This window comes from Carassius auratus, linkage group LG45M (assembly GCF_003368295.1).
Source record: "Carassius auratus strain Wakin linkage group LG45M, ASM336829v1, whole genome shotgun sequence".
NCBI classification, from domain to species: domain Eukaryota; kingdom Metazoa; phylum Chordata; class Actinopteri; order Cypriniformes; family Cyprinidae; genus Carassius; species Carassius auratus.
In genome coordinates this window covers 280,786-306,158 of record NC_039299.1, presented here as the reverse complement: position 1 = coordinate 306,158, position 25,373 = coordinate 280,786, and the positions used below count along the sequence as shown (strand labels likewise).

Below are 25,373 nucleotides of genomic sequence, written 5' to 3'. Positions count from 1 at the left end.
GTAAAAAAAATGCTAAATATTTGCATGAATTCAGATGATTTGACAGATGATTTTTTAATTAAATTTTTATTTTTATTATATATATATATATATATATATATATATATATAAATTTTTATTTTTATTATATATATATATTTTTTTTTTACTAATTAAATTCCATAAGTTTCATGATTGTAATGGGAAAATTATACATGCTTTTTCATTATTAAAATTTTAATGAACTAAAACAAATTTCACAGAAAATGTAACATAGAAAATCAACAGAATAAACGGAATCTGTAAATAAATAAATCTTAAAAATACACAATTTGGGAAGAAATATAACAGATTTTCATATATATATATATATCTATATCTATCTATATCTATCTATCTATCTATCTATCTATCTATCTATCTATCTATCTATCTATCTATCTATCTATCTATATCTATCTATATCTATCTATCTATCTATCTATCTATCTATCTATCTATCTATCTATCTATCTATCTATCTATCTATCTATCTATCTATCTATCTATCTATCTATATCTATATCTATCTATCTATCTATCTATCTATCTATCTATCTATCTATCTATCTATATCTATCTATATCTATCTATCTATCTATCTATCTATCTATCTATCTATATATATATATATATATATATATATATATGCAATTTTAAGATTCATGATCACAATTAATTAGACATGCATTTTGCTTAAACATTGTTTTTGGACTTTTAAAATTTAAACAGAAATAAACTGAATAAAAAAATGGAGTTTGAAAGAAATAATTCAAACAAACAAAACAAAAAATCAAAGATTGTAGGAATAAACAGTGTTAGCCTTCAATTTACACTGGTTTACACTGATAGTTGAGTTGTGATGTGGATATTTACACTGTTTGGCTGAACCGGACATGTATTTATGTACTTCAGGACCCCAGAGGATCAAGCTCAGAGGCGTTTAATGATGTTTTTCTCACCAGCGATGTGAGAGAGCGACAGATCGAGTCATATCAGGAAGGGTCAAGTAGAGTTTTTCCTCAGGGAATGATTTTCCTCCTATGATTTTTTTTAACCACAGCAGAAAAACAATACAGATCTGGATCACAGATGGGGATGCGTCTGCTTGATGAACACAAAGCTGATTCATATTCTCAATGCAAAGCAAACTAAATCAGGTGAATCACATGCAATAACCCCTAAAACTTAAATCTTACATGGCCTAAACTTTAAAACCCCAGTGCAAACACAGAACACGTGTTAATGAATCAGTGTCATACTTATTTTGGTCCCTGCTGAGCTCATTATGCAGATGTGTTTGTCTTTCTCTGCACTCATTTACTATTATTGATTTGTTCCTACGCTTTCAACCTCTTTTCCAATATCAGTTAGTAAACAGCATCTATTAAGCCAGAGACTTTACAATGAGAAACTCCCTGTGGTTTTGGCGAGCGGCCATGTGTGCTACATATGGGAATAAAACCAATTCGCACACAACGTGGGTGCTCGCGATAATAAACTAGTCTGAATGCAAACTTCATTTCACGAGCTTTCCGCACTCCTTCTTCTAACAAGAAAAAGAGTCAAAAGAATTGAAAGGGACGTATTAATTTGAGCCTCCTGCCGTGAAACTGACGACAGCCACACATGAAAGACTTCTCCCGTCTCTGTCATCATTACTCCGTCACTGAGATGCTTTTTGCCTGTGTTATTACTCTCTGATATAGTTTGCAGCCATTCAGCGGGATCTTGAACAAAACCTAGAGCAACTCGAGCTCTCTTGTAATTCTTCTCCATATCTTCAGACAGAGACTTTCTTCCCGCCTTTATTTTGTTCAGAGAAGAAAAAATAAATCACGAATGAATCGATATATATATATGAGAAGTAGAGTTGAGTGTCATCAGCATAGCAGTGATAGAAAAACCATGCTTCTGAATGACAGATCCTAATAATTACACGTAGATAGAGAAGATAAGTGGTCCAAGCACTGAGCCTTGAGGAACCCCAGTAGCAATAAGTTTGTTGCTTAGAAACCTCACCCCTAGATTTAGATTTCATGACACTTTTTTTTTTTTTACATTTTATGCATTTAGCAGACATTTTTATCCCAAGCAACTTACAGTGCATTTAGGCTACACATTTTTGTTTAAAAATAAAAAAACCCTATTAATTCAGACCAGGGTAGTGACGTAAATGGATAGTTCATTCAGAAGTGTACATTCTGTCATCATTTACTTCGTCACTGAGATGCTTTTTGCCTGCGTTATTACTCTCTGATATAGTTTGCACTCTGATTTACATGTATATTTACATTTGCATTAAATCATTTAACAGATGATTTTATCCAACGACTTAACAAATGAAGAGTACAAAAGAAGCAATCAAACCAACAAGAGAGCAACAGTATACAAATGATGTGACAAGTCTCAGTTACTCTAGCACAGTATGTTTTTAAAAAATAAATCAGAGAAAAACAAATAACAAAAGTTTGGACAAGGAGATGTGTGCTCTGCTCTGATACGAAGGGTCTAATCTTCCTAATGTTGTATAGGGCAAATCTGCAGGACCGGGTCGTTGTAGCAATATAATTGATCATCTATCACAACTTCAAGGTTCCTGGCTGTCCTGGAAGGAGTAATGACTGATGAACCTAACTGTATAGAGACATTGTGATGTAGTACTGAGTTGGCTGAGACTGTAAGCAGTTCTGTCTTCGCAGGGTTGATCTGAAGGTGATGGACCTTCAACCTGAATTATCTATCAGACAGGCTATAATGCAAACAGCTATTGCTGGATCATGTGGTTGGAATTAGAAGTAGAGTTGAGTGTCATCAGAATAGCAGTGATAGAAAAACCCATGCTTCTGAATGACAGATCCTAATAATTACACGTAGATAGAGAAGAGAAGCGGTCCCAGCACTGAGCTCTGAGGAACCCCAGTAGCAATAAGTTTGTTGCTTAGAAACCTCACCCCTAGATTTAGATTTCATGACACTTTTTTGTTTTTACATTTTATGCATTTAGCAGACACTTTTATCCAAAGCAACTTACAGTGCATTTAGGCTACACATTTTTGTTTTAAAAAACTATTAATTCAGACCAGGTTAGTGCCGTAAATGGATAGTTCCCTCAGGAGTGTACATTCTGTCATCATTTACTCCTTATGTCATTTAAACCTGAATATATCTGTGTTCTGTGAAACAAAAGAAGATATTTTGAGGGTTCAAAACAGTATTGGACCCCACTGAAACATGTGTTAAAACCGCAGAAGAAAAAAAAAACAGTTTTTCCTTTGTAAACAAAAACTAACCAAGCAGATCATATAAAGAAAGACTGCAGCAAAGAGACACTGTGTGGAAAGTTATAAATGTTTCTAGCCCCCCAGATCCATCTGAAATTGCATTATGAGATTCTCACAGGCTCGCCGGCTGAATATTAGATTTCTAGAAAAGTCAATAGAGAGCCTCATCCTTAAAGTGAATAAATATTCCCACCCCTCAAAGCGATCACAAATCTTGCATTTCTCAAAAGCTTTTCTTTATTATCGACAGAATAATGTTGATACTATTTTGCCTCGTGGCTTTTTATAAGAAACTGAATGCGTGTGAACAATGGCTGAATGACTTTATTGGACAACATTACTTCACCTCACTGTCTGCGGTTGTAGCTGCACTACATTAATTTTATATTTGATTGATCTCTGTATATTTCCGCTACGGTGGAATACAGCTTGATACTGCTAACCACAAACCAGCTGTTTTGGGAGATTTTTCTTTATTATTATTATTATTAATTTTTTTATTTTTAAACAACAACAGTTGCCATTTAAAATGTAAACACTTCTCAAAGTTATACATGAAGATCATAAGAGAACATTTTGCAAGAAAATATTTAAGTTTTTACTTAAAAATGTATTGTTAAATTAAATGCATTACTTGCCATTTCTTTACAAAAAAATGTAAGCAAGTGAAAACTGTTTTAAAGTAAATCCTTCGTTTAGAAAAAGATTAAAAAATATTTTAGTCAACTTGTAACAAAATTACATTTAATAATTTTCACAAAGAAAAAGTTTCACATATAATTACAAAAAGAAACTGCAGTGCAAGTAACACATTGAATTCAATGTACCTTTATGTATAAAAACTGAAGTACTATATTCTTGTAAAATGTATGCCAATAATCTGTTTTATTAAGAAATTATATGTATTTTTAAATAATTACAATTAAAGTTCATCAGTACACAAATAAACTGGTGTAGAAACAATTCACTATGAGACTGATTGTAAATTTACAATTAATTATTAAGAAATGGCAAATAACAATGAAGAGAACATAATTAAATCTGTATTCCAGTAATCTTTATTTTACAGTGTGCACCAATTTGTTTAGTTCATTTACACATTTGTCAAACATTGCGTTGCATTGCCTAACATTTGACCCGTTTATGCATTCAAAACATGCATTAATGGAAACTCACAGCTCTCTATATTGACCATTATTGTGGTTAATATATCAGTCTGTCGCCCTTAAAATGGAGCAGTGACTGTTGTGCAGGGTCTTGTTCTTCAGTCGAATCTGCAGAGATGTTTGCCTTGAATTTCTGCTGCTCTGTGCATCTTAATCATCTGTATTATTCTCACAGCGGTGGCAAAAACCTGTGATGCCCAGGGATCTGATTGGTATTTCTGTAAGGTTTTTAGAAGCTCTGGAGACAGTTTACTTCCCCTCCTCAAGTTAATTCATTTATTTATGTGTGGCGAATGAAGATTTAGCATTGTTAGTTACACAAACACAATGACATCTCAGGGAGATTAAAGCGTCCCATCCACCGCCGCGCATGCTGTGAATTAATTATCTGGTTAGGAACAGAATGATCCCTTAGAGTAGTGAACACTGCCCAAACCAGCACATCTACACTGACCTGATCACACACACACACACACACACACACACATTCCTGAAGTGCAAACAAACAACAGAAATGTTCTTAGAGAATGCATGCATTAATGCAATCTACTGTATATACCGTATTACCAGATATGCAATACAAGTTGCATTGAATAAAAACATCTGCCAAATGCATAACATTCATAATTAAAAAAGAAAGAAAGAAAAGGACTTTTTACACAATTAAGACATCTTTAGGATCAAATAGTGAGTAAAGAAAGACATGGCCTAGTGTACTTCAGTGTGCTGCAGTGTCTCATATACTATTATAGTATTATAAATATCAATATTTTGAATATACAAAAAAAGCTTTAATTTATTATTTATTTATTTATTATTTATTAATTATTTTTCATCTGAGTTTTACTTAAAGTTTTACTTTATTTTATTTCCATTTAGTAATTTTATCTAAGGTTTTTTTTATCTGAGGTTTTTGATTAAATATTTTAGTTTTAGTTTATAGTTTTAGTTTTAGTTAATAATAAATCTGATAAGCTGTGGAATATAAACAATAATAATAAGAAGAAGAATAATATGTGGATTATGCAAAAAAAAAAAATAATAATAAGTAAATACTGACTGCTACTAGGAGATTGCTAATTATTATTATTATTATTTATTTTTTAACAGTAAAATTTAGGTTAGACATTTTTGATTTTCATTTATATATACTAAAATAACTAGAGCTTAACTTAAATCAAAACATTTATTAACATATACAACATTTTAAATAATAAAAAACTGAAACTAATAATAAAGAAATTACTAAAATTTCAAATGAAAACAGAAAATATTAAAAATAAAAGCAAATTCAATGTATAAAAACTATACCAGTATCTTGATACTACAATAACACTGATGTAAACTACACAGCAGACAATGGATATGCTTATTATAACAGGGCTAATTCAAAACAAACCACATTTTCAGAAGAAACCCCCCTGCAAACTGCAAATGATGAGAGATAACTCTCAGTAAACGATGCCTGAATAAGCTCAGCTGTGGTGTTTCCAGTGTGGAAAATGGACTGTAAGTGCAACTACAGATGGTGATGGACTCTTGTTTTACACTGAAAGGCTGATAACAACACGTAAAACACACAGCTGAAAATCAAACACTGCCAAGAGAAGCCATCGAGGCTGATGAAGCCACAGAGAGACGATCTAAGAGCATATTTCAACAGGTGCCAGAAAATGCATCAAGTCATTGAAAAAATAAATAAATCAAGAGAAGATGCAGCATCCAAATCCACCCTCTTCTGAGATAATGCATGTGTTTGAGCGCTAGCAAGTGTATGGTCTAATTAAAAGCTTTGGATTTCTCCCAGCGGTGCAGACTTGCACTTTTCCAGCCTTCAGTCAAGTCTTAATGATCGTGTTTGTGTGATGAACGCACACAAACGCTTTCCTATTTGGAGGCATGTCAAATAAAGACACATGAAGAAGCAAACTGGTCAGATTTGTAAACATATTTAATAAATAAAACACTACTTTTAACACTTTAAAGTAGTAGTTCACTCCAAAATGGTCATCTGAGGTCAGGGTTAGTTTGGTTCCACATCAGGTTTATAGAAATGCATTGCATCACTTGTTCACTGCAAGTGACTGGGTGCCGTCAGAACGAGAGTCCAAACAGCTGATAAAAGCATCACAATACACATTCACAGTTGTGAATTGTACACAAAGTACTAGGTTTCTTGGCTCATTAAACACTAAATACTCTTATTAGTTCTGCAATATATGAGTTCATCTACATGTACTCATAAATGTTATCTTTTAATGAGAACTCAAAGCGACTTTCTTCCCGCCTTTATTTTGTTCAGAGCATAAAAAATAAATCACAAATGAATCAATATATATATGAGAAGTTGAGTGTCATCAGCATTGCAGTGATAAAAAAAGCCATGCTTCTGAATGACAGATCTTAATGATTACACGTAGATAGAGAAGAGAAGCGGTCCAAGCACTGAGCCCTGAGGAACCCCAGTAGCAAGAAGTTTGTTGCTTAGAAACCTCACCCCTATAGATTTAGATTTCATGACATTTTTTTACATTTTATGCAAATATTTTTAACACACTTTTACGATATATTTCTTATTGGAGAACCAGCATCTGATTCACTCTTTGATGTCCTGCATTACATCATAACTCTCTCGTGAGAAAACATAATTAAAATTCTGTATGAATCATTTTTATATTGGAGATTAAAATCAGTAAACTGCCTCGCATCCGCTATCAAAAACATTCAGAATCAGAGAAATATTACATCCCGTAAGAGCTGCACTCAGAGTATTAAATATGTCGTTATTTATCAATTATACAGTTCAAGCATCTGTGCTGCGCATGCACAATTGCTTTATTTCTACAATCTACAAGCGTATAACAGAGTAAACAACTCGCCTGCTTTCAGGAAATCAACTGAAATTCATTGCCTACAACCATGATTTAAGATTATTTGACTAACAATCTCAAAATATAACATTATAGCCTAACAAATCACTCAGCAATGGATGCTCTGCAGTGAATGGGTGCCGTCAGAATGAGAGGCAGTTAACATCTGGAAGAAAGTGTTATTATGGATTATAGACTCTATGTATTTGAGTTAAAATCATCTTAATGCTGGATGTGTTTCAGGTTTTGTCTTCTCCAGATGTTCACTGATGGACTGGAGTGCTGTGGATTATTGGGATGTTTTTATCAGCTGTATGAACTCTCATTCTGACGGCACCCATTCACTTCCGTTACTGAGCAAGTGATGCAATTTCTCAATATCTGATCAAGAAACAAACTCATCCCAATCTCGGATGGCCTGAGAGTGAGCACATTTTCAGCACATTTTCATTTTTTTGAGGAACTATTCATTTAAAAAAAAAACTTGTTGTATGAATTTATATCCATAAATCCATGTATATCCACTACGATCCAAATTAAACTTAAAGGCTATTACACTAGCGAATCCTCACGTACAGTATATGGATAGACCACTGCCAATAACAAAACTGTCTTTAATCGCTTTGTGACCCTTAAAACACTCAAGCTCACAATATAACAAATGTATTTTATTTTTTCTCAGGCCTCCAGCGTCTGATGTGTTTGATGCCCAGGATCGCAGCTTTACATGAAACGTCTTTACAATCTGACAAATTAAGTGAGAAAAACAGGAGGTGCTGCGGACTCATTTTTCACGTTATAATGAACTACAACATCAGGGAGGAAACACACCGAGCTTCAGCCGGATTAATGACTCCAGTTGTTCGGGTCATGACCTTAGAAGGTCTCCGGATCATTATGGCGTTAGCGAGCAGCTGAGCTCTCGCACGATTCAGTGAAACACCTCCAGCTTCATTTCTGCTGAATAATTCATGCTTCATTAATTGGAAAGTAAATGAAATCCAATGTTTCCATACATGAATAATGTCTGTCGCTTTACCTGACGCTCGTTGTGCATTTAAGATGCTTTCACTGTAGAGCTGCTGGTGAAGAGCCATGTTTGCATCAGAGTTAGTTTGTGTAAAAACACCTTTCAAATTAGCATCTCTTTAATATTCACACAGCCGCTCTTTTCCATATAATGAAAGCAAAGGGGCCTGAAGCTCCAAAATAAGAAGAAAATATTATAGAATTCTGGATCTAAAGTATAGAATAAATAATTAACTCAATAACTAACTAAATTAACTAAGAATAGTTGCTTATCAAATAAATAATTGTATAAACAACTAATTCAGTTAATTATTAAATAAATAAATAAATAAATAACTTAGCTATACATTAAAGAATTTAGTTACTTATGAAATAAATTAGTTACTTAATAAATAAACAATTGAGTTACTTATTATAAAAAATTATAAATTAGTTCATGAAATTAATTATTTTGTTACTTGCAAAATAAATAAGCTAACTAATTAATTACTTGTTAAAAAATTTATTATTTAGCTACGTATTAAGCAGATACATAATGTAGTTATTTATTAAATATAGATCCATTACTAATTCATAAATGTCGAATTTTAGTAACAAAGGAACGTTGACTCACTTTATTAAAGTACATTTTATTGTTTCACTCTTAGTTTTAGTTATTTTAATACTTCAAACTATGAATGAAAAATCTTGTTAAAAAGATTTTTTTATTTGATTTAAGTTAACATTATGTGAAAAGTATAAATAAAAATAAATAAATAAATAACCAAATAAGATGAAGCACAATGCATCATCTATCCCCATACGATTATGCAAATATAGTGTCTATTCTACAATATAAAGCATATTTTCATTATATTTCCAGCTATACATCATTCACAAGACACTGAGGAGATCCAGATGTTGGTCGTATCCAACACGTGTTGCTGATTAATTTTTCCCCTGCGTCTGCAGTCATTTCAGTCCAGATCAGATCAGTCTGCTCTTGTTGACTGACCTCTATCATGTGCAGTTATGTTCAATGTCCAAAATCTCCTTCACTAAAGCTGTGAGCGCTGCAGTTTTCTCTGTGATTGATGTTTGGCCAAAAGCAGCTCTGAATATAACATTAATGCAACCTCCTGCAATTCACAGAGCACAAAAAACAATCATTGATTATTTTAATAGAAAAACAAACTTCTAGTGTGTTTAATATAGTGATTAAACAAAATATAGAAATACACATTTTTTTTAAGCCTCAAGACTTCATTTGAATCAGTTCGGGAGTTCGTAGCGGGATCGGGAATCATTTGAGTCAGTTCGGGGTCACGAAACATTTGAATCAGTTCGGGAGTTCGTAGCGGGATCGCGAATCATTTTTTGAGTCGGTTCGGGAGCTCGTAGCGGGATCGCGAATCATTTGAGTCAGTCCGGGGATCGCGAATCATTTGAATCAGTTCGGCAGTTCGTAGCGGGTTCCCGAATCATTTGAGTCAGTTCGGGAGTTCAAAGCGGGTTCGCGAATCATTTGAGTCAGTTCGGGAGTTCAAAGCGGGTTCGCGAATCATTTGAGTCCGTTTGGGGATCGCGAATCATTTGAATCAGTTCGGGAGTTCGTAGAGGGTTCGCGAATCATTTGAGTCGGTTCGGGAGTTCAAAGCGGGTTCGCGAATCATTTGAGTCCGTTTGGGGATCGCGAATCATTTGAATCAGTTCGGGAGTTCGTAGAGGGTTCGCGAATCATTTGAATCAGTTCGGGAGTTCGTAGCGGGATCGCTCGTATTTTTTGTTTTAAAGATGTGCCTTTTAACAGTATCAAGTATATTCAAAAACTAAACAAATTGTGCCTAAAAAGTGCATGCATCTACGCTAATGTAAAGTTACATGATGAAGTCATACTAGTGAACAGTGCATTTTGAGTGCGTTCTTTCACTGCATTATTCGGTGTATTCAAATGCATTTATGAATGCATGAGAATAATCACAAAATTCAAGATATGGGGGTTAGAAAATGTTTATATTTATATCATTTTATGTATTTAATCAATGTCACACGAAGAGTGCCATTTCAGTTTTTCTCCAAAAATCAGCATGATTAAAATGTGATATTAAGTTACTACAAACAATAATTTAATTACAAATACAAAATGTTGTAGAATAATGTAATATATGAATGAATAATAGCCACAAATGACCACAATTTAGTGATTTTATCTGTATGACTATAAAATGACTTAACTAGTATTATTATAATTGATAAAACTATTTAATGAAGTATTTAATGATATAATAACTTTATTTTACAGTACAACTGTACTGTACAGTATGGAAATAATATTAATTTTTGTCTCAGTGTCTTTTAAAAGCAGTGTAATTTTAGCATAGCTGAGAGCTTTTATTAATATTTCGAATCAGTTTTTATTTTTCTATTTAATTTTTTTTTTCTATTTAAAGTTTTATTAATTTAGCTATGTCTTTGTCATTTGTGGTATATATATATATATATATATATATATATATATATATATATATATACAGTCTGTATAGTTCATGTAAATGTTTTATTTCAGTTTTATTTTGTTTTTATTTTTTTTATTTCAATGCACCAATTTAAACTTAATTAAATGATAAATATTGGTTTGGCAGCTGAAATAAAAATATTTTATGGTTTACTCCAGTTTATTTATTTATATATTTTTCAAATAACAAAAATGTTCTTTTTTTATAGTAATTTTAGTTTTGGACTCCACAGGGATTGATATATATATATATAATTTATTTATTTAGTTTTGATTAACCGTGCTTTAAACGATACATTAACTGTCATGCTATTCAAATAAAATGTATCAAGTTTGTAGCGTTGCTGCTGTGAGTTAGTTTCACTCTCAGTGCTGGCTCATACGCAGATTCTCAACGCCAGCCCATTAGCAATTCAAATGCATGAGGAACGACAGCTCATCCGCTCGTTTATTGAGCCGGGGTTACAAATGATGACTCACCGACAGTTTAACCACTCGTCAAGCGAAAGAGAGAGAGATCCAGGCCAGATTCAAACATATGTTAGTTGTCGAAGTTAAAAACCCACCTACAGCGCACTCCAGATCCTGCTTCACCACTCGTTCCACACATCTCTGGTCCTTCAGCGTTATTATCGTCGCAGGAGATGCAAGGCCACGGGCACCGGGCAGATCAGCTCTTTGTGCTTCTCGATGGGCTAATCACCCTGCGCTTCATGACGCTGAGAGGTTTGTAGACTCTGATTCTGTGATGAACATCCGACGCCGAGCTGAACACGTTCCTGGATCCACCTCCTTCTTGGCTTTTGGAACAACACTCCCATTAAACAATCAACATCCTATTCTTGCATAACTAGATATTGTTGACTGCTGGCTTTTGTGTGTCATGTAGCATCAATCTGAAACGTAAATGAGAACTGCATTGATTTTGCATGTACGTTTTCCAGAACATGTGAAAGTGAATGGGTGCCGTCAGAATGAGAGCTGATAAAAACATCACAATAATCCACAGTCCATCAGTGAACATCTGGAGAAGCAGTCTCAGCAGTCTGGACTCTCATTCTGACGGCACCCATTCACTTACATTGAGCAAGTGATGCAATGCTACATTTCTCCAGATCTGATGAAGACACAAACTCATCCAAATCTTCATGAGATTTTGTTTGTTCAAATATCTTGAAGATATTAATGGTCAAACTTCTCGAAGCGAACCTGTCGCTCCTCATCGCACCCGTGCGTTCGTATTCAAACTAAACCTCTGGGTTTTTCGCACGAATGAAGACCTTTTCCATTTGCCCCGCTCAGTTTGTCTGTTGGAAACGAGGAGCGACTGATCGAGTAAGTGAGCGCAGTTCAAACTGATTCGGTCTGACAGAGAGAAAAGGGCAGCTTTTCATTTCAGCCAGCTGAATATAAGTCGGCTTTCTTGTCTATCATACGCTCGTCTCGAAGCTCGCTGAACCCCAGAAGCAGCTCAGTTTGAGAGCCCTACTGTAGCTGAGGGCAAGATTCAGAGAAATATTGTTTATTAAAAGTGATAGTGTGTCTGCCATTGCTATCAACTCAGATTTATGTTCACTGAAGAACGATCTTATTCAGTGCTTGCACCATACTGTGAACAGGATTTACAGTAGTTATGGGAATATAAATATAAAGATCTGCCATATTATATGCCATCTATGTTATCAGACAATCTTCTGCATGTTTGTAATGTGAGTTTTCCAGAGTGTAGTAACTGTAAATGCACAAATGCATTCATAAAACGAGTCAAAATGTAATTTAAACAACTGAGCATGGCACTAAAAATGCCAAAGTCATGAGTTTGATTCACAGGGAATGCATGAGACAAATCTTAGCATGACGTAAACCTTAAGTGCAATGCAAGTTTCCTTGAATAAAAGCATGAAAATAATATGTTTACAATAAGATTAACATGCAATTGTTAGCTAAGACTAATAATATACACGAAGCATATATCAAGTGCTCCTTATATGCAAATCATATTTAAGTTAAAAAGTTAAGATTACAGCAAAGGAAATGCATGAAGCAGACTTTAAGTGCATTGCAAGCTGCCTTGAATAAAAGCTGACAAATGCTTTAATGTTAATGCTTACAGTAAGGTTAACATGCAATTGTAAACTAGAACTAACAATGTAAAACTTTTATCAATTTCACATCATATGTGAATATCTTACATATCATTTAACAGATTTTTCAGTTTTATGATTACAACAAACTCAGTTTGTTGATTGGAAATCAAAGAGTGCTTCAAATGTTCATCTTCCAGTTTTTTTTTACGACCCAAACCTGTAAAATGCACAAATGCATTAATAAAACTAGTTTAACAGTTAAGCAGGTCATGAGTTTGAGGGAATGCATATAAATATATAAAAATAAAATTTTTACATCGGGGGCTAGCATGCAACTAATGACAAGAAATAACAATTCATGCATACGTCATACTTAAGAATTTTTTTTACAAATAAACGTTGCATCAGATTGCTCACTTCAGTGCGGGTGCGAACGGAAGCAACTGAACTGAAAAGCCTGATTGTGTTAGCGGACCGGACTTTATTTAGTATCCCTGACCTACAACCCCAAACCGTTTGGAGATGATCCAAACCTCCGGTCCAGAGTCGACTAAAGAGGGTCGCTGTGATTGACTCGTTGCATGATGTTAAATGTCACTCCTTGATCTTTCTGCACTTGAGAGTGATTCAGCTTCCCCTCAGCGTTCAGAAGAGACCACACAGCTCACGAAAGACTCTTGTATCTTACAGGATGCTTCATTTAATTCAGCTGTGAGTATATTAGTGAATTAACAACGACTAACTAACTTAACCAGTAATCTCCAGCTTTCTGGTGGAAGAAACACATGAATATTGAAGAAAGCCTAAATATTAAATGTCATGGATGGTTATTCACTGAATAATACACGATTTTGAAGAAGGGTGTGAAAATGACAATTTTCACCTGAGATTCAGAGCTAAAATACCGGAGGGTAAATATGATATTAGAGATCTTATTTTTACACAGAGATTGGAAGCTCGATTAATAAAATCTGTTGACTTTATCAATATTTGTTGCATTATATGACAACAGTGACTGTCCAACTATGGGAAAAAGCACTTTTTTTGCATTTTCTCCCAAATGTATGTGCCTGTAACTCAAGAATTATTAATTTATATATCAATATCCTTTTTGATGTTGGTTCTAAACATACTTTTTCTTTCATATGTCAACTTTTAAAGCCTTATATGCTTCGGTTCCAGAGATATGGGGATCTCAATATGGCTTCATGTGCAAATTGTACACGTTTTCAGAAGTCAAAAACAAACGTGGGTTGCTTTGCATACAGCTGATATTAATTGCATTTAAAGAAAAACATCTCAAGAACAAATAACGTTGAAATTAGAACTGTATCTTGTTTCCTTCTATTAAAACAGTTGCATAGAACAGAACATATTGAGTGCCAAAACACTCTTTTCCCAATGTTCGCATGCCTATAACTCAAGAAATAGTAAAGATATTCTTAATATCCTTTTGGGTGTTGTTTCCTAACAAACTTTTCATTTGTTATCTTCATTTGTAAGTCCCTATATGGTTGAGACTCAGAGATATGGGGATCTGAACTCGGCTCCGTGAGTGAATTAAGTACAGATGACACCATCACTGCAGACCCGTAATACCTGAGCTTGATGAATGACTCCATCACTCCACATCCAGCATCTGTTACAGCTTCTGTGTTTAAAGATCTCAGATCTGACCCGTTACCCTGAACACTGTTCCTGAAATACACATAAGAACATGCAGCTCACACACACAGAGCTTGATGCGCTGTGTGCGAACCGTGCTGTGCACTTCAAATGGTTTGGAATATTTAATTAGCTCCATCTCATCTGACCGTCTTAACTTCTCCTATTTGCATGTGTCTTTTAACAGAGGGCTTTCAACTTCAGCTCACTCTGAAGATATCCTGAAGATGTGTGTGGTGCACGAGCGCCTCCTCAGCACACGACCGGGACTGAAACCGGTGCAAACCCACAGATGCACAGAAGAGGAGGAACCCAAGCCATGTATATATTTATATATAGAACAGGAGATCCCAGATCTATTCACACCAGACAAGAAGACACTTTCTACTAACAACCTAGCAACACCCATAATACCCTAGCAACCGAACACACCACAGGAACTGCCAATGATCACTGTTTCTATAATTAAACAACATTATAATCTGGGATACAATCATAATTAAAGAGTTAATCTCACCAAACCTCATACTTCACCCCAAAATCAGAAGAATTACAATTATTTATATAAAAAATTAAATTAAATTAAATTTGTATTGTATATATATATATAACTCATTTTCTTACAAATAAACATTTAATTACCAGAAAAAAAATACATATTTATATAATGAACATATAAATATTTGTATTTCTGTAAAAACACATTTATATACAATATATACCGATATTATTTATCACTGTTAAAATGCTAAATGCTATTAATTTGTCATACTGCCTTTAATTATACTTATTTATCAATTGCACTTCATATGCAAATATTTAATATTTAAGAAAAAAAACATCTGCAGTTTTATTTTTTGCTGCTAAATGAATTACAATTACAGTATTAACTGAACAAAAAAACTTATTTTTATTATATATATAATTATTTTTTATAACTGTTAAATATTAATTCAAAGTAATAATTTGTTATATTGCCATTAATTTATACCAATTTAAGTGGAAGAATTGTATTAAAGTATTCAAATATATATATATATATTATTGAAACAGAGAAAGAAAATGCTGTATTAAAATATTCACCATTAAGAATTTCCCCAAAAAATGAATGAATAATGAAATATATAAAAATAAAAATATTTTAATTTTTTTTTTTTCTCATTTTGGAGGGGTGGATGATTGTCAAGAAAATAATGTCACACTGGATGATTTCATGTGCAAATCTTTTATTAATGCAAAAAAACAGTAAACATTTTAAAATTATAACATATAAAGGCGTCACATCTATTATTTGCTGAATCCTCATCTAACTCGGGCAAGTGTTTTCCCCAGAATTATTATTATCACATCATCATGAAATCATGTGAAGCTAGTGTGAAAAAAAAAGATAAGTTCAAAGGTCGCACCCAGAGGCTAAGGCTGTGATGAACAAGTGTATCTTCATGAGCATCCATGTTTCCATGCCAACCTGCAGCATCTGAAACATCCTGTTATCTTGGAAACAGCTGGCAAGCCAAGGGTTACACGACTGGAAGAGGCTTCGCTTTCATTTTACAGCCTAAAGCAGAGCATTAAAGGCCAGCAGCCATCCATTAATATCCCTTACTGTATATATATATCCATGACGGCTTCAGATCGTTCTCCTGTAGGTCATAGTTTGGGTTGTTTGGATGATAAAACTGTTGAGCTGATGGCAGCTGTAAACCTAAAGGTAAAACCACTGCTTTTAACCTTAAACCGGTATTATTGTGTGTCTGGAGGCGGATATAAACCCGTTTTTAACCCATTCGTCATGTGCTTTAGAAGCCAGAGTCGACTGCTCGGTTTTACGAAGGCTACTTTATGAAATTGACTCTGTTTTTACAGTTATAATGAAAAGTGGTGAAGTCTTCAAATGCTTTAGGCTTCTGCCATCTAGTGTCAAACAGCAGATTTACAAACATGGTCGCTTTCAAACAAAATGTTTCTGATAAATTCCCATTTGAGAAAGATTTGGTGTTATTCATTTCTGACTTATTAATGGGCTACATATATTAGAATGTAATATGTTTTGGTAGATTTGACGTCATTTTGAACTCTTTATTATGTTTATGTCTAATTATTTAAACATGAAGGATGTGTAGCCAGTATGATTGGAATTTAGAAATAAAACTCCGCCCAAGTGGAGGCGTTCTTCATGAATATTAAATAGCTCAGGGCGTTGCTTGCTTGGTTCTTCAACCAATCATGAAGGTGAAGCGAAGCCAAGACGAGGTGGCCGAGTGGTTAAGGCGATGGACTGCTAATCCATTGTGCTCTGCACGCGTGGGTTCGAATCCCATCCTCGTCGACACTTTTTAGGTGTAATCAATCACTGTTGCTATGGTTACTGTGTGTTCGATTACCATTTAAAGTAATTCTGTGATGCTCCGCTGTATTTTCAGCATCATTACTCCAGTCACGTGATCTTCAGAAATCATGAAAATGTTTTTTTAATTTATTGAAAATATGAATTTATTCTTTGAAGAAAAAAGTTTAAATGAACAGTATTTATTTAAGATAGAAATGTTTCCTAACAATATAAATCTGTATTATTAAACACATCCTTGTTGAATAAAAGCATTTCTTATATATATAAAGCAACCATTATAAATCAGCATATTATAATTTCTGAAGAATCATGATCTCATTACATTTTAAAGTACATTAAAATAGAAAACTAGTATTTTAAATGGTAATAATATGTCACATCACTGTTTTTATGATCAAATAAATGTAGCCTTGATCAGAAGATACCTCGGTTTTAAAACACATTAAGAATCTTGGTGATCTAAAACTTTGGAAATGCACAGTGTATTTAAAAAAAAATATATATATATATATATATTAAAAAATACAGCATACTACACTATAATATACTATAATAACCACATAGACATTACTATCACATATTAAAAACCACATACAAGGCACACATTAAAGCAAACATCTTATTAGCTCAGTACTGGAGTCATTTCTGATGTACGTCTGTATTATAATTCAATAGTTCATGAGTTTAGTTATTTATCTACTTAATTCCTATTGTTCTTATGTTAATACAGGTGGAAACCAAGTGCTTTAACACTTGTCCTGGTTCCACACTGATGTCTTCGACAGCTCAAGTTCTGTTTTTAACTGTATATATATAAAATTGGTGAGGTTTACACATAACTTTGTCAGGTTTAGGATTTTAATTTATTAAAATGATTACAGCTAAAAAGTCTGCGACCAAATCATAACTCCTCTTTATTTCAACTACTTTCCAAAACCATGTTTAAGTGTTTTCCATTAAATGCTTATGAAATTTGTGGGAGATTAGAATCTATAACGCATCAGTTTATGGACTTCAAACGTCTCTCAACACTCCCAAATGAGGAAGAAAGACTCGATGCAACTTCTGAACAGAAACTAAGCATGTTTATTGACTGTTCTAAAGGAACTTCATGACATCAGGTCGGTGTCTTCGACTCCACATCCTGGAAGTCCAGCGAAGTTTAATCCAGCTGGAAAACAAAGTCAGAGAAGAAGAGTTAGGTTTGAGTTTTTTGATGCATCTTAAAGTTAACAAACAGAAATGCAGAACTCAAATGCACTTAAAATGCATGAACACTTGCCTTGACGAAGCCGATATCTTTAGCGTACTGTCTGAAGCACTGGCGGCACATGTTCAGTCCGTACTTACGGATCAGACCGTGTCTGTTTGAGCAAACCCGGCTGGAGAAACATGAAAGAACAGCTTAGAAATGCACATTGAAACATGACTAAATACAGCCAAAACATATTTAAAAGATATTTAACTACTTTAATAAGCACCTCTTATGAGCCTTAATATCTGAAATGCTTTAACGAACACCAATTTTGTTAAATTACTTTATCAATTGTTTATATGCAACTCAACTTCAAACTGTAATGTCACGATTATCAGATATTACACACTTTAATTTAAAGGGATAGTTCACCCCAAAATGAAAATTGTCATTTAATTCACTTTATGGTCGCCAGAGTATTTTTATTCCCTCACTTTACGGAGGAATTGTTTTTCGTCAATTTTCTTCAAAATATATTTTATGTTCAGTGGAAGATAGATATGCATACATGTTCAAAACAACTTGAGGCTGAATAACTGCTTCGGAGTATTCTTCAGATGCGAAGAAATCTCGAAGAAATTAAGGTTATTGAGGAAAACGTTTCAGGTTATGACGTAATCACGTTGTAAGAAGCACTAAAAGCCAGTCTCTCTTCTCAAACTTCGAAATAGTCCGACTTCGTTGTTCGATCTTTGTTTTTGTACTTTCTTTGCATATTCGTTTTGTAAACAATGGGACGGTACTTCCGTCCACGTCACGCGTGATACTTCCAACGTCACTACGTAATGCGATAAGCATTCGCGGTTTAAAAACTACATAATTTCTCTAATTATTTTAAGAAATGATTGATCGTATCGCTAGTTAAAAGCTTTAATAGCTCGACTGGGAACGTGTAGAGTTTTTTTTTTTAAGTTGATCCTCAGCCCGTTGAATCCATTATATAAAGAAAAATCCTGGAATATTTCCTCAGAAACCTTAATTTCTTCGCGACTGAAGACATGAAAGACACGGAGTAAAATATCAGTACATTTCTATCCTGGAAGTGAACTAACGCTACTCCTCTAAACACACGGGAGGCACTATAAAAGTTGCACATTTCTATTAAAGTCGTCGGACTGGAAGTAGAATAGTTGAATATGTTCCGGCGCGCCATGTTTCCGCGCATCTTCTCCATGTGCTTCACATTCAGACGCGTTAAACAGACACGCGACGCCGCACAAGCGCGCGTTCACAGCCCCTTCACATTAAACACGCAACAGAAGCAGAACTGACCAGGATCGGGATCCCTGGCCGTATTTTCTCGGGTGACTCCAGTAGAGCTGCTGATGGCCCATCTCGTCTCTCTCGATCGGGATGAAGAAAAGGAAGAAGCGCTTCTGCGCAGGCGCCAAAAAAGACGTTCTCCTTCTGCGGTACTCGGCGCTTCCTGCGTCACCACGGACGACGGCGCCCTTCAGCGGTCGAGTGGTGCATAACATAAATAAAAACAAAAACAATGAGTGTAATATCATTTTAAATGAATAGTTCTAAATAGTCTAATGTATAATATGATGTGTTTAACACTCTGTGTTCATCTACACACATGTAAACGTGCTGATTAAAACCCAGATTTAGTTACTTTTGTCTCTATATGCTCATAATTTAACAAGTTAATTTAAGCCACTTTATTTCCAATAACTTTATTTATTATAAACCCATATGGCAAATAATTTATTATTTTTTAAAAATATTTTCAAATATAGCCAACATATATTTGCTGAAATATGTAATTATTAATAACATTTTCATTTAAGGGAGGAGTATCCTTTTAAAGTCATCTTCTAAACGTCTGTTTGGCACCTGATAGGAAAGGTTGCACAAACACTAAAAATATATGTCTTGCAGATACAGTCAAATAGACGTGATGTACTTGTGCCATCAGACGCTTTCCAGATCTTTAACAGACTTCTGGCAGACGTGTGTGTACTATCTGGAAACAATCAGTATTATCACAAAATGAGCTTTGTTTCTTGCACTTGAACTTTTCCAGTGTTTCTTTAACCATAAAACGAGACTGGTGTGTGAGACGTGACGTCACGCAGCCCCCAGGGGGTCTGACGAAACTGTGGGAGCCTCTGGTTCCGCGCGGAGCATGACACGCGCTTTCAATTAAAATGCGCTTTTATGTGGACATGACAGCCGCCATACATGCGTGCACCTGCGGTGAGGCTTTGATTCTCTTTGTGATTCTGTGTTTCGTGTGGATCCGACTGCGGCAGCTCTTTAATATTCCGCTTTAAGAAGCGATAGCAGCAAAGCTAACCAGTGCTCCAGTGCATCACCAAAATACACACAGCGGTATGCACGCGCGTGCTTCGATTAAGTGTCATCCAAAACGAGTAATATCAAAAAAGCAATACAGTTTGTGATGTGTGCAATGGCATGTTTTTGGCTTTAATGCTTTTTCTGTCTCGCGCCGCTGCTCGCTTTAGCATGCAGCTGCAATGAATGCCTGCGTGCTGGCTTCATATTCCTTTTTTTTTTTACTTTAGCCTGTGCATATTTTTGCACTTTCTCACTTTTATTAAGCTCTAGAGTTGCATTAGTCGACAGTCATGCAAATGTGGCGTAAACATGGTCGCGTTCCCCCAATATTGTGTCTCTATGCGCGTGCACATGCATGTATTCCCGCAGGTTTATTCATAGAACTGCTGCTTTTGGTCCTAAAAATACCAATGCATTGACCTGCTAAAAGCACACCGATCACGACAAATCTGTAATAAATAGGGATTGTTTGTACTGGTGATTCAGTGCAGATTGCGGTATAAATGCAGTACTGCTTTAGTATTATTAGTTTAAATAAATGTTATGATAATCTGTACAGTAATGCATTCATTTAATCAGAAGACTGTTATGTTGGAAGCATCAACGTTCCAGTAGATTGCACTTTTTTGCATTTTTTTTAATATATGATCTGATTGAAATAGGTACAGATATTAAACAATCAGTTTATTAGAAGAATACTTGAGTACTTTGTGCGTGTGTGTGTGTGTGTGTGTGTGTGTGTGTGTAGCACTTTGGTCTTTTGTTGAAATATAAAGTGCATTATAAATAAAATGTATTATCATTATTACTTTCACAACTGGATTCAGAAGGACCTTGCACCATGCAATTTATAATTTACAAATATCTAGTTATTGAGTAGAAGCCAGTTTTTAGATGCTGCTTCTTATTCTCGTTAGCAACCTGAAATTAAAGCTCCTTGGCATATTTTTAAATATGCATGCATGCATTAGATCACTGTCCACTGTGTAGCATCACGCTGTTGTTGTTGTTTTGCATCTCACGCCATGAGTGTTGCATGTTGAAGCTTTTTACATTAACAGAATGTTGTGGATGGTTTCTTTGTATTGGGAACATTATTTTTGTATTATCTGTACTATCACTGTTCTAGTCTTCTAATTAGTGGCTGTTCAGGTTAAATCCACTGAGACTAGTAATTAGGTCTGGACTCCTGTGAGTTTATACTTTAGTTGAATCCAGGGCCACATTTTTATAGTAATACTGTACTATTAATCTCATCTGCATTTGAAATACAATCATCCAGCATTTTGTGTTCGATCATAAAAATGATCTAACAATAGGTTGCATTAAGAGGAGTTTCAAGAGAACTAAATGCTTTTGTTTGAGTAAGCGTTGAGCTATATTTATTTATACTTTGGCATTTTACGTAAATGATTTGGATTCCTTTCAGATGCATTTTTTAAATTTAGGCCTAAATTTAAGATGCATATATAATTTCCATCCATTTGGATGGCTATATTTAGCTAGCTATATTTCAACAATGTTCATATATTTTAACTGCATAAATGTCATAGTTTTTACAGTGAATAAATTGAGTTTGATTCTACACAATTCGAATAAACTCATTAATAAAATAAATTTTTTATGTTAAAAAGTAAAAAATAAACTGGATAAATCTGACAAAATAGCATGACATTAAGTTTATGTGTTTGTTGAAATTGTGTTATCCAAATATATGTAAATTTTATATGCAATTTAAATACATTAATCTTAAATTTAGTCCTAAAATACTTTTTTAGTTTTTGGGGGTGTAGCTACTAAAACTCCATTGCTTACAATGAATATTAACATGCTTCGTAAGTTCGTTTAGTTTGCAAAAAATAAATAACGTAAACAATGCTAATTGAAATCATTCTATCCACTTATTTTCCTCAGGTTTTAAAAGGCGACACTAAGAAAAATGCCTTATGGGAAACGCCGTCATTCGATTACATTCCAGAATTAGAGGACCAAGAATAAGCTGCATTTTCTATGATAACGATTCGTTCCCAATCTGCTGACGCAGAGCTTTTTGGCATCGCAAACCTGCCGTCCTCGTCTCCCGAATCGTGTCTCCGACCGTCCCGCGAGGCGACTGCCTATCATGAGATTCCGAATTTACAAGCGAAAGGTGGTAATCCTGACTCTAGTGGTGGCCATCTGTGGATTCGGCTTCTGGAATAGCGGGAAACCGAAGAAGGCGAGCGCCGCCGTGTTTTCCAAAGAGCCGGAAACGGGGAAACGGAGTAGCATTGGTGGTCAAGAACAAATACACGTCACGATCCCAGTAACACGTAAAACTATCAACGAAACACTTCCGGAAAAACAACAACCAGTTGCCAAATCTGAAACGGACAACACAACTCTGGTGTACAGAGGAATCGTCTTTCAACTCAACTTCGACCAGACGCTAAGAAACGAGGAGAAGTTTCGTTCCACGCGCCAGAAGGACGACCTAGTCGTCGTCGTCCAAGTCCACAACCGTCCCGAATACCTACGCCTCTTAGTGGAAAGCTTAAGGAAATCGAAAGGAATCGAGAACGTCTTGCTGATATTCAGCCACGACTTCTGGTCGCCGGAAATCAACCGGATAGTCGCGTCCGTCGACTTCTGCTTGGTCCTTCAGATATTCTTCCCCTTCAGCATCCAACTCTATCCTCAAGAGTTCCCCGGGAACGACCCCAAAGATTGCCCTCGAGACATTCCCAAGAAAGACGCCTTAACCCTAGGCTGCTTAAACGCAGAGTACCCAGACTCCTTCGGACACTATCGGGAAGCCAAGTTCTCGCAGACCAAACACCATTGGTGGTGGAAGCTACACTTCGTTTGGGATCGAGTCCGAGTCTTGAAAGAGCACCAAGGACTCTTATTGCTCATCGAGGAGGACCACTACCTCGCTCCCGACTTCTACCATCTACTCAAACACATGGTGTCCCTCAAGAAAGAGCAGTGTCCCGACTGCGACATCTTGTCTCTGGGAAGCTACGGACACGTCGGATACTCCAGCAAAGCCAATAAAGTAGAAGTGAAGGCATGGAAGTCCACCGAGCATAACATGGGAATGGCGCTGGACAGAGATACCTACCAGAAACTCCTCAGATGCACCGATGCCTTCTGTACCTACGACGACTATAACTGGGATTGGTCATTGCAGCACCTGACCGTGACCTGCTTGCCCTCGTTCCTGAAGGTCATGGTTTGCGAAGCGCCGCGCATCTTCCACGCCGGAGACTGCGGCATGCACCACAAGCAGTCGGCTTGCATGCCCTCCAGCCAGAAGACCAAGATCGAGAACATCCTCCATAGCAGCAAGAACCAGTTGTTCCCCAAACAGCTGCTCATTACCAAGAGACTCCCAGCTTCCGGAGCCAAAGGAGTGGCTCCGCACGTCAAAAACGGAGGTTGGGGAGACATCAGGGACCACGAACTCTGCAAGAGCTACCTTCGATTGCAGTGACTTTGTATTGTTTTTGCATCCTCTAACGAAAGCCTTTAAGAGTTCTATACGGACTATTTCTTCAAATTGCCTGTTTTATTGAGATATTCCAAATAAAAAAAAAAGTATGTGACGTTTGAATTTGGTGATTATGAGCATCATTGAAGTATTATCACTGAAAAATAAGTTTATTGTTGTCATATATCTACTATTAAATAGCTTTTTTGTGCCACTTTGAAGACGACGTTTTTACGTATGATTTTAATGATCTGCAAAAGAATGAACTTTCTTATAATTATGGGTGTGTGTGTGTGTGTGTGTGTATATACAGCGCCAGTGTTGGGGGTAACGCATTACAAGTAACACAAGTTGCATAATCAGATTACTTTTTCCAAGTTACTAGTAAAGTAATGCATTACTTTTTAATTTACAACAAAATATCTAAGTTACATTTTCAAAAAAGTAACGCCACTTACAGAAAGGCGCTGTCTGAACATGATGTAGTTCTAAACTCAATGAATATGCATTAATTTTAAAAGAAATTTAGTATTAAAAAAGTGAAATGCAAACTCAGAAAAAGACACAACCTGCAATAATTAAATATGTCAAATAACAAATGTATCTAATCCCATTTCATTTACTAATGTAACCTTTGATGATCCAGTTCAACCATAATAATAAGCTAAAATTACTTTAAAATAAACTCACAATTGTGCTTCATTGTTTTGTTTTTTTTATTGCTGAAGAGTGTCGAACCTTCTTCTATTGTGTTTACAGACGCAAATTTACTTTTCCTTCAGCCTGAGGTTTATTCATTGCACTTTTTGGTGTTGAAGGGCTTTTATATTTGCTATAAATATAACTTCTTATATTAAAAACAATCAAGCCCTGCTCATATTTAAAAAGTAACGTCAAAGTAATGTAACGCATTACTTTCCATAAAAAGTAACTAAGTAACATAATTAGTTACTTTTTTTAGGGAGTAATGTAACATTGTAATGCATTACTTTTAAAAGTAACTTTCCCCAACACTGTAACAGCGCTACAAACAAGTGTACTTTTAATCATAAATCCACCTTCTGTTTACGGTTATGCTAAAACAACGGCTATTTTTGATATGCAGATGAACTATTTTTTATTTGCTTAATTTGTAAGGTGTAAGGTTGTGCTTCGTATTGAACGTGTTGCAGTATTAGATTGGTTTTGAAGCTTTTGCAAGACATTAAAATTGCATTGAGTTTCTCACACTCCTCATCAACTTATAGATGCGTTGTCCTATTTACACAGGCTCTCAGATGATTTTCAGATTTAAGAAAGTGAGAAAGTAACCTTTGGAGCTGTAGTTTGTGACAACAATAATATATTGAATGTAATGTTTTGAGTCTTCAATAAAATAA

The 25,373-nt window shown here is 35.1% G+C and overlaps 2 protein-coding genes and 1 non-coding gene across 3 annotated transcripts; 2 read left to right on the top strand and 1 right to left on the bottom strand.

Moving 5' to 3' along the window:
- Positions 1–16,860: 16,860 nt before the first annotated feature.
- Positions 16,861–16,942, top strand: trnas-gcu (transfer RNA serine (anticodon GCU)). Its single transcript has one exon. It is a non-coding gene; the product is annotated as a tRNA-Ser (tRNA).
- Positions 16,943–18,029: 1,087 nt separating this feature from the next.
- LOC113068521 (40S ribosomal protein S29) lies at positions 18,030–19,633 on the bottom strand. The gene is made up of 3 exons (XM_026241251.1): positions 19,491–19,633; positions 18,246–18,345; positions 18,030–18,134 (listed from the first exon to the last, which is right to left on the bottom strand). Exons 1-3 carry the CDS (start codon positions 19,550–19,552, stop codon positions 18,126–18,128), a joined length of 171 nt encoding a protein of 56 aa, XP_026097036.1. The 5' UTR covers positions 19,553–19,633; the 3' UTR covers positions 18,030–18,125.
- Positions 19,634–20,282: 649 nt separating this feature from the next.
- LOC113068520 (alpha-1,6-mannosyl-glycoprotein 2-beta-N-acetylglucosaminyltransferase-like) lies at positions 20,283–24,215 on the top strand. The gene is made up of 2 exons (XM_026241250.1): positions 20,283–20,420; positions 22,437–24,215. Exon 2 carries the CDS (start codon positions 22,645–22,647, stop codon positions 23,995–23,997), a length of 1,353 nt encoding a protein of 450 aa, XP_026097035.1. The 5' UTR covers positions 20,283–20,420; positions 22,437–22,644; the 3' UTR covers positions 23,998–24,215.
- Positions 24,216–25,373: the final 1,158 nt, after the last annotated feature.

What these genes read in the sequence shown, in the direction of transcription:
- LOC113068521 (XM_026241251.1), bottom strand. Translation starts at nt 19,552, where the DNA reads ATGGGCCATCAGCAGCTCTACTGGAGTCACCCGAGAAAATACGGCCAG. An exon ending in GGCCAGGGATCCCGATCCTG is followed by an intron (nt 18,346 to 19,490) that starts GTCAGTTCTGCT and finishes ATGTTTCTCCAG; the next exon opens with CCGGGTTTGCTCAAACAGAC.
- LOC113068520 (XM_026241250.1), top strand. Translation starts at nt 22,645, where the DNA reads ATGAGATTCCGAATTTACAAGCGAAAGGTGGTAATCCTGACTCTAGTG.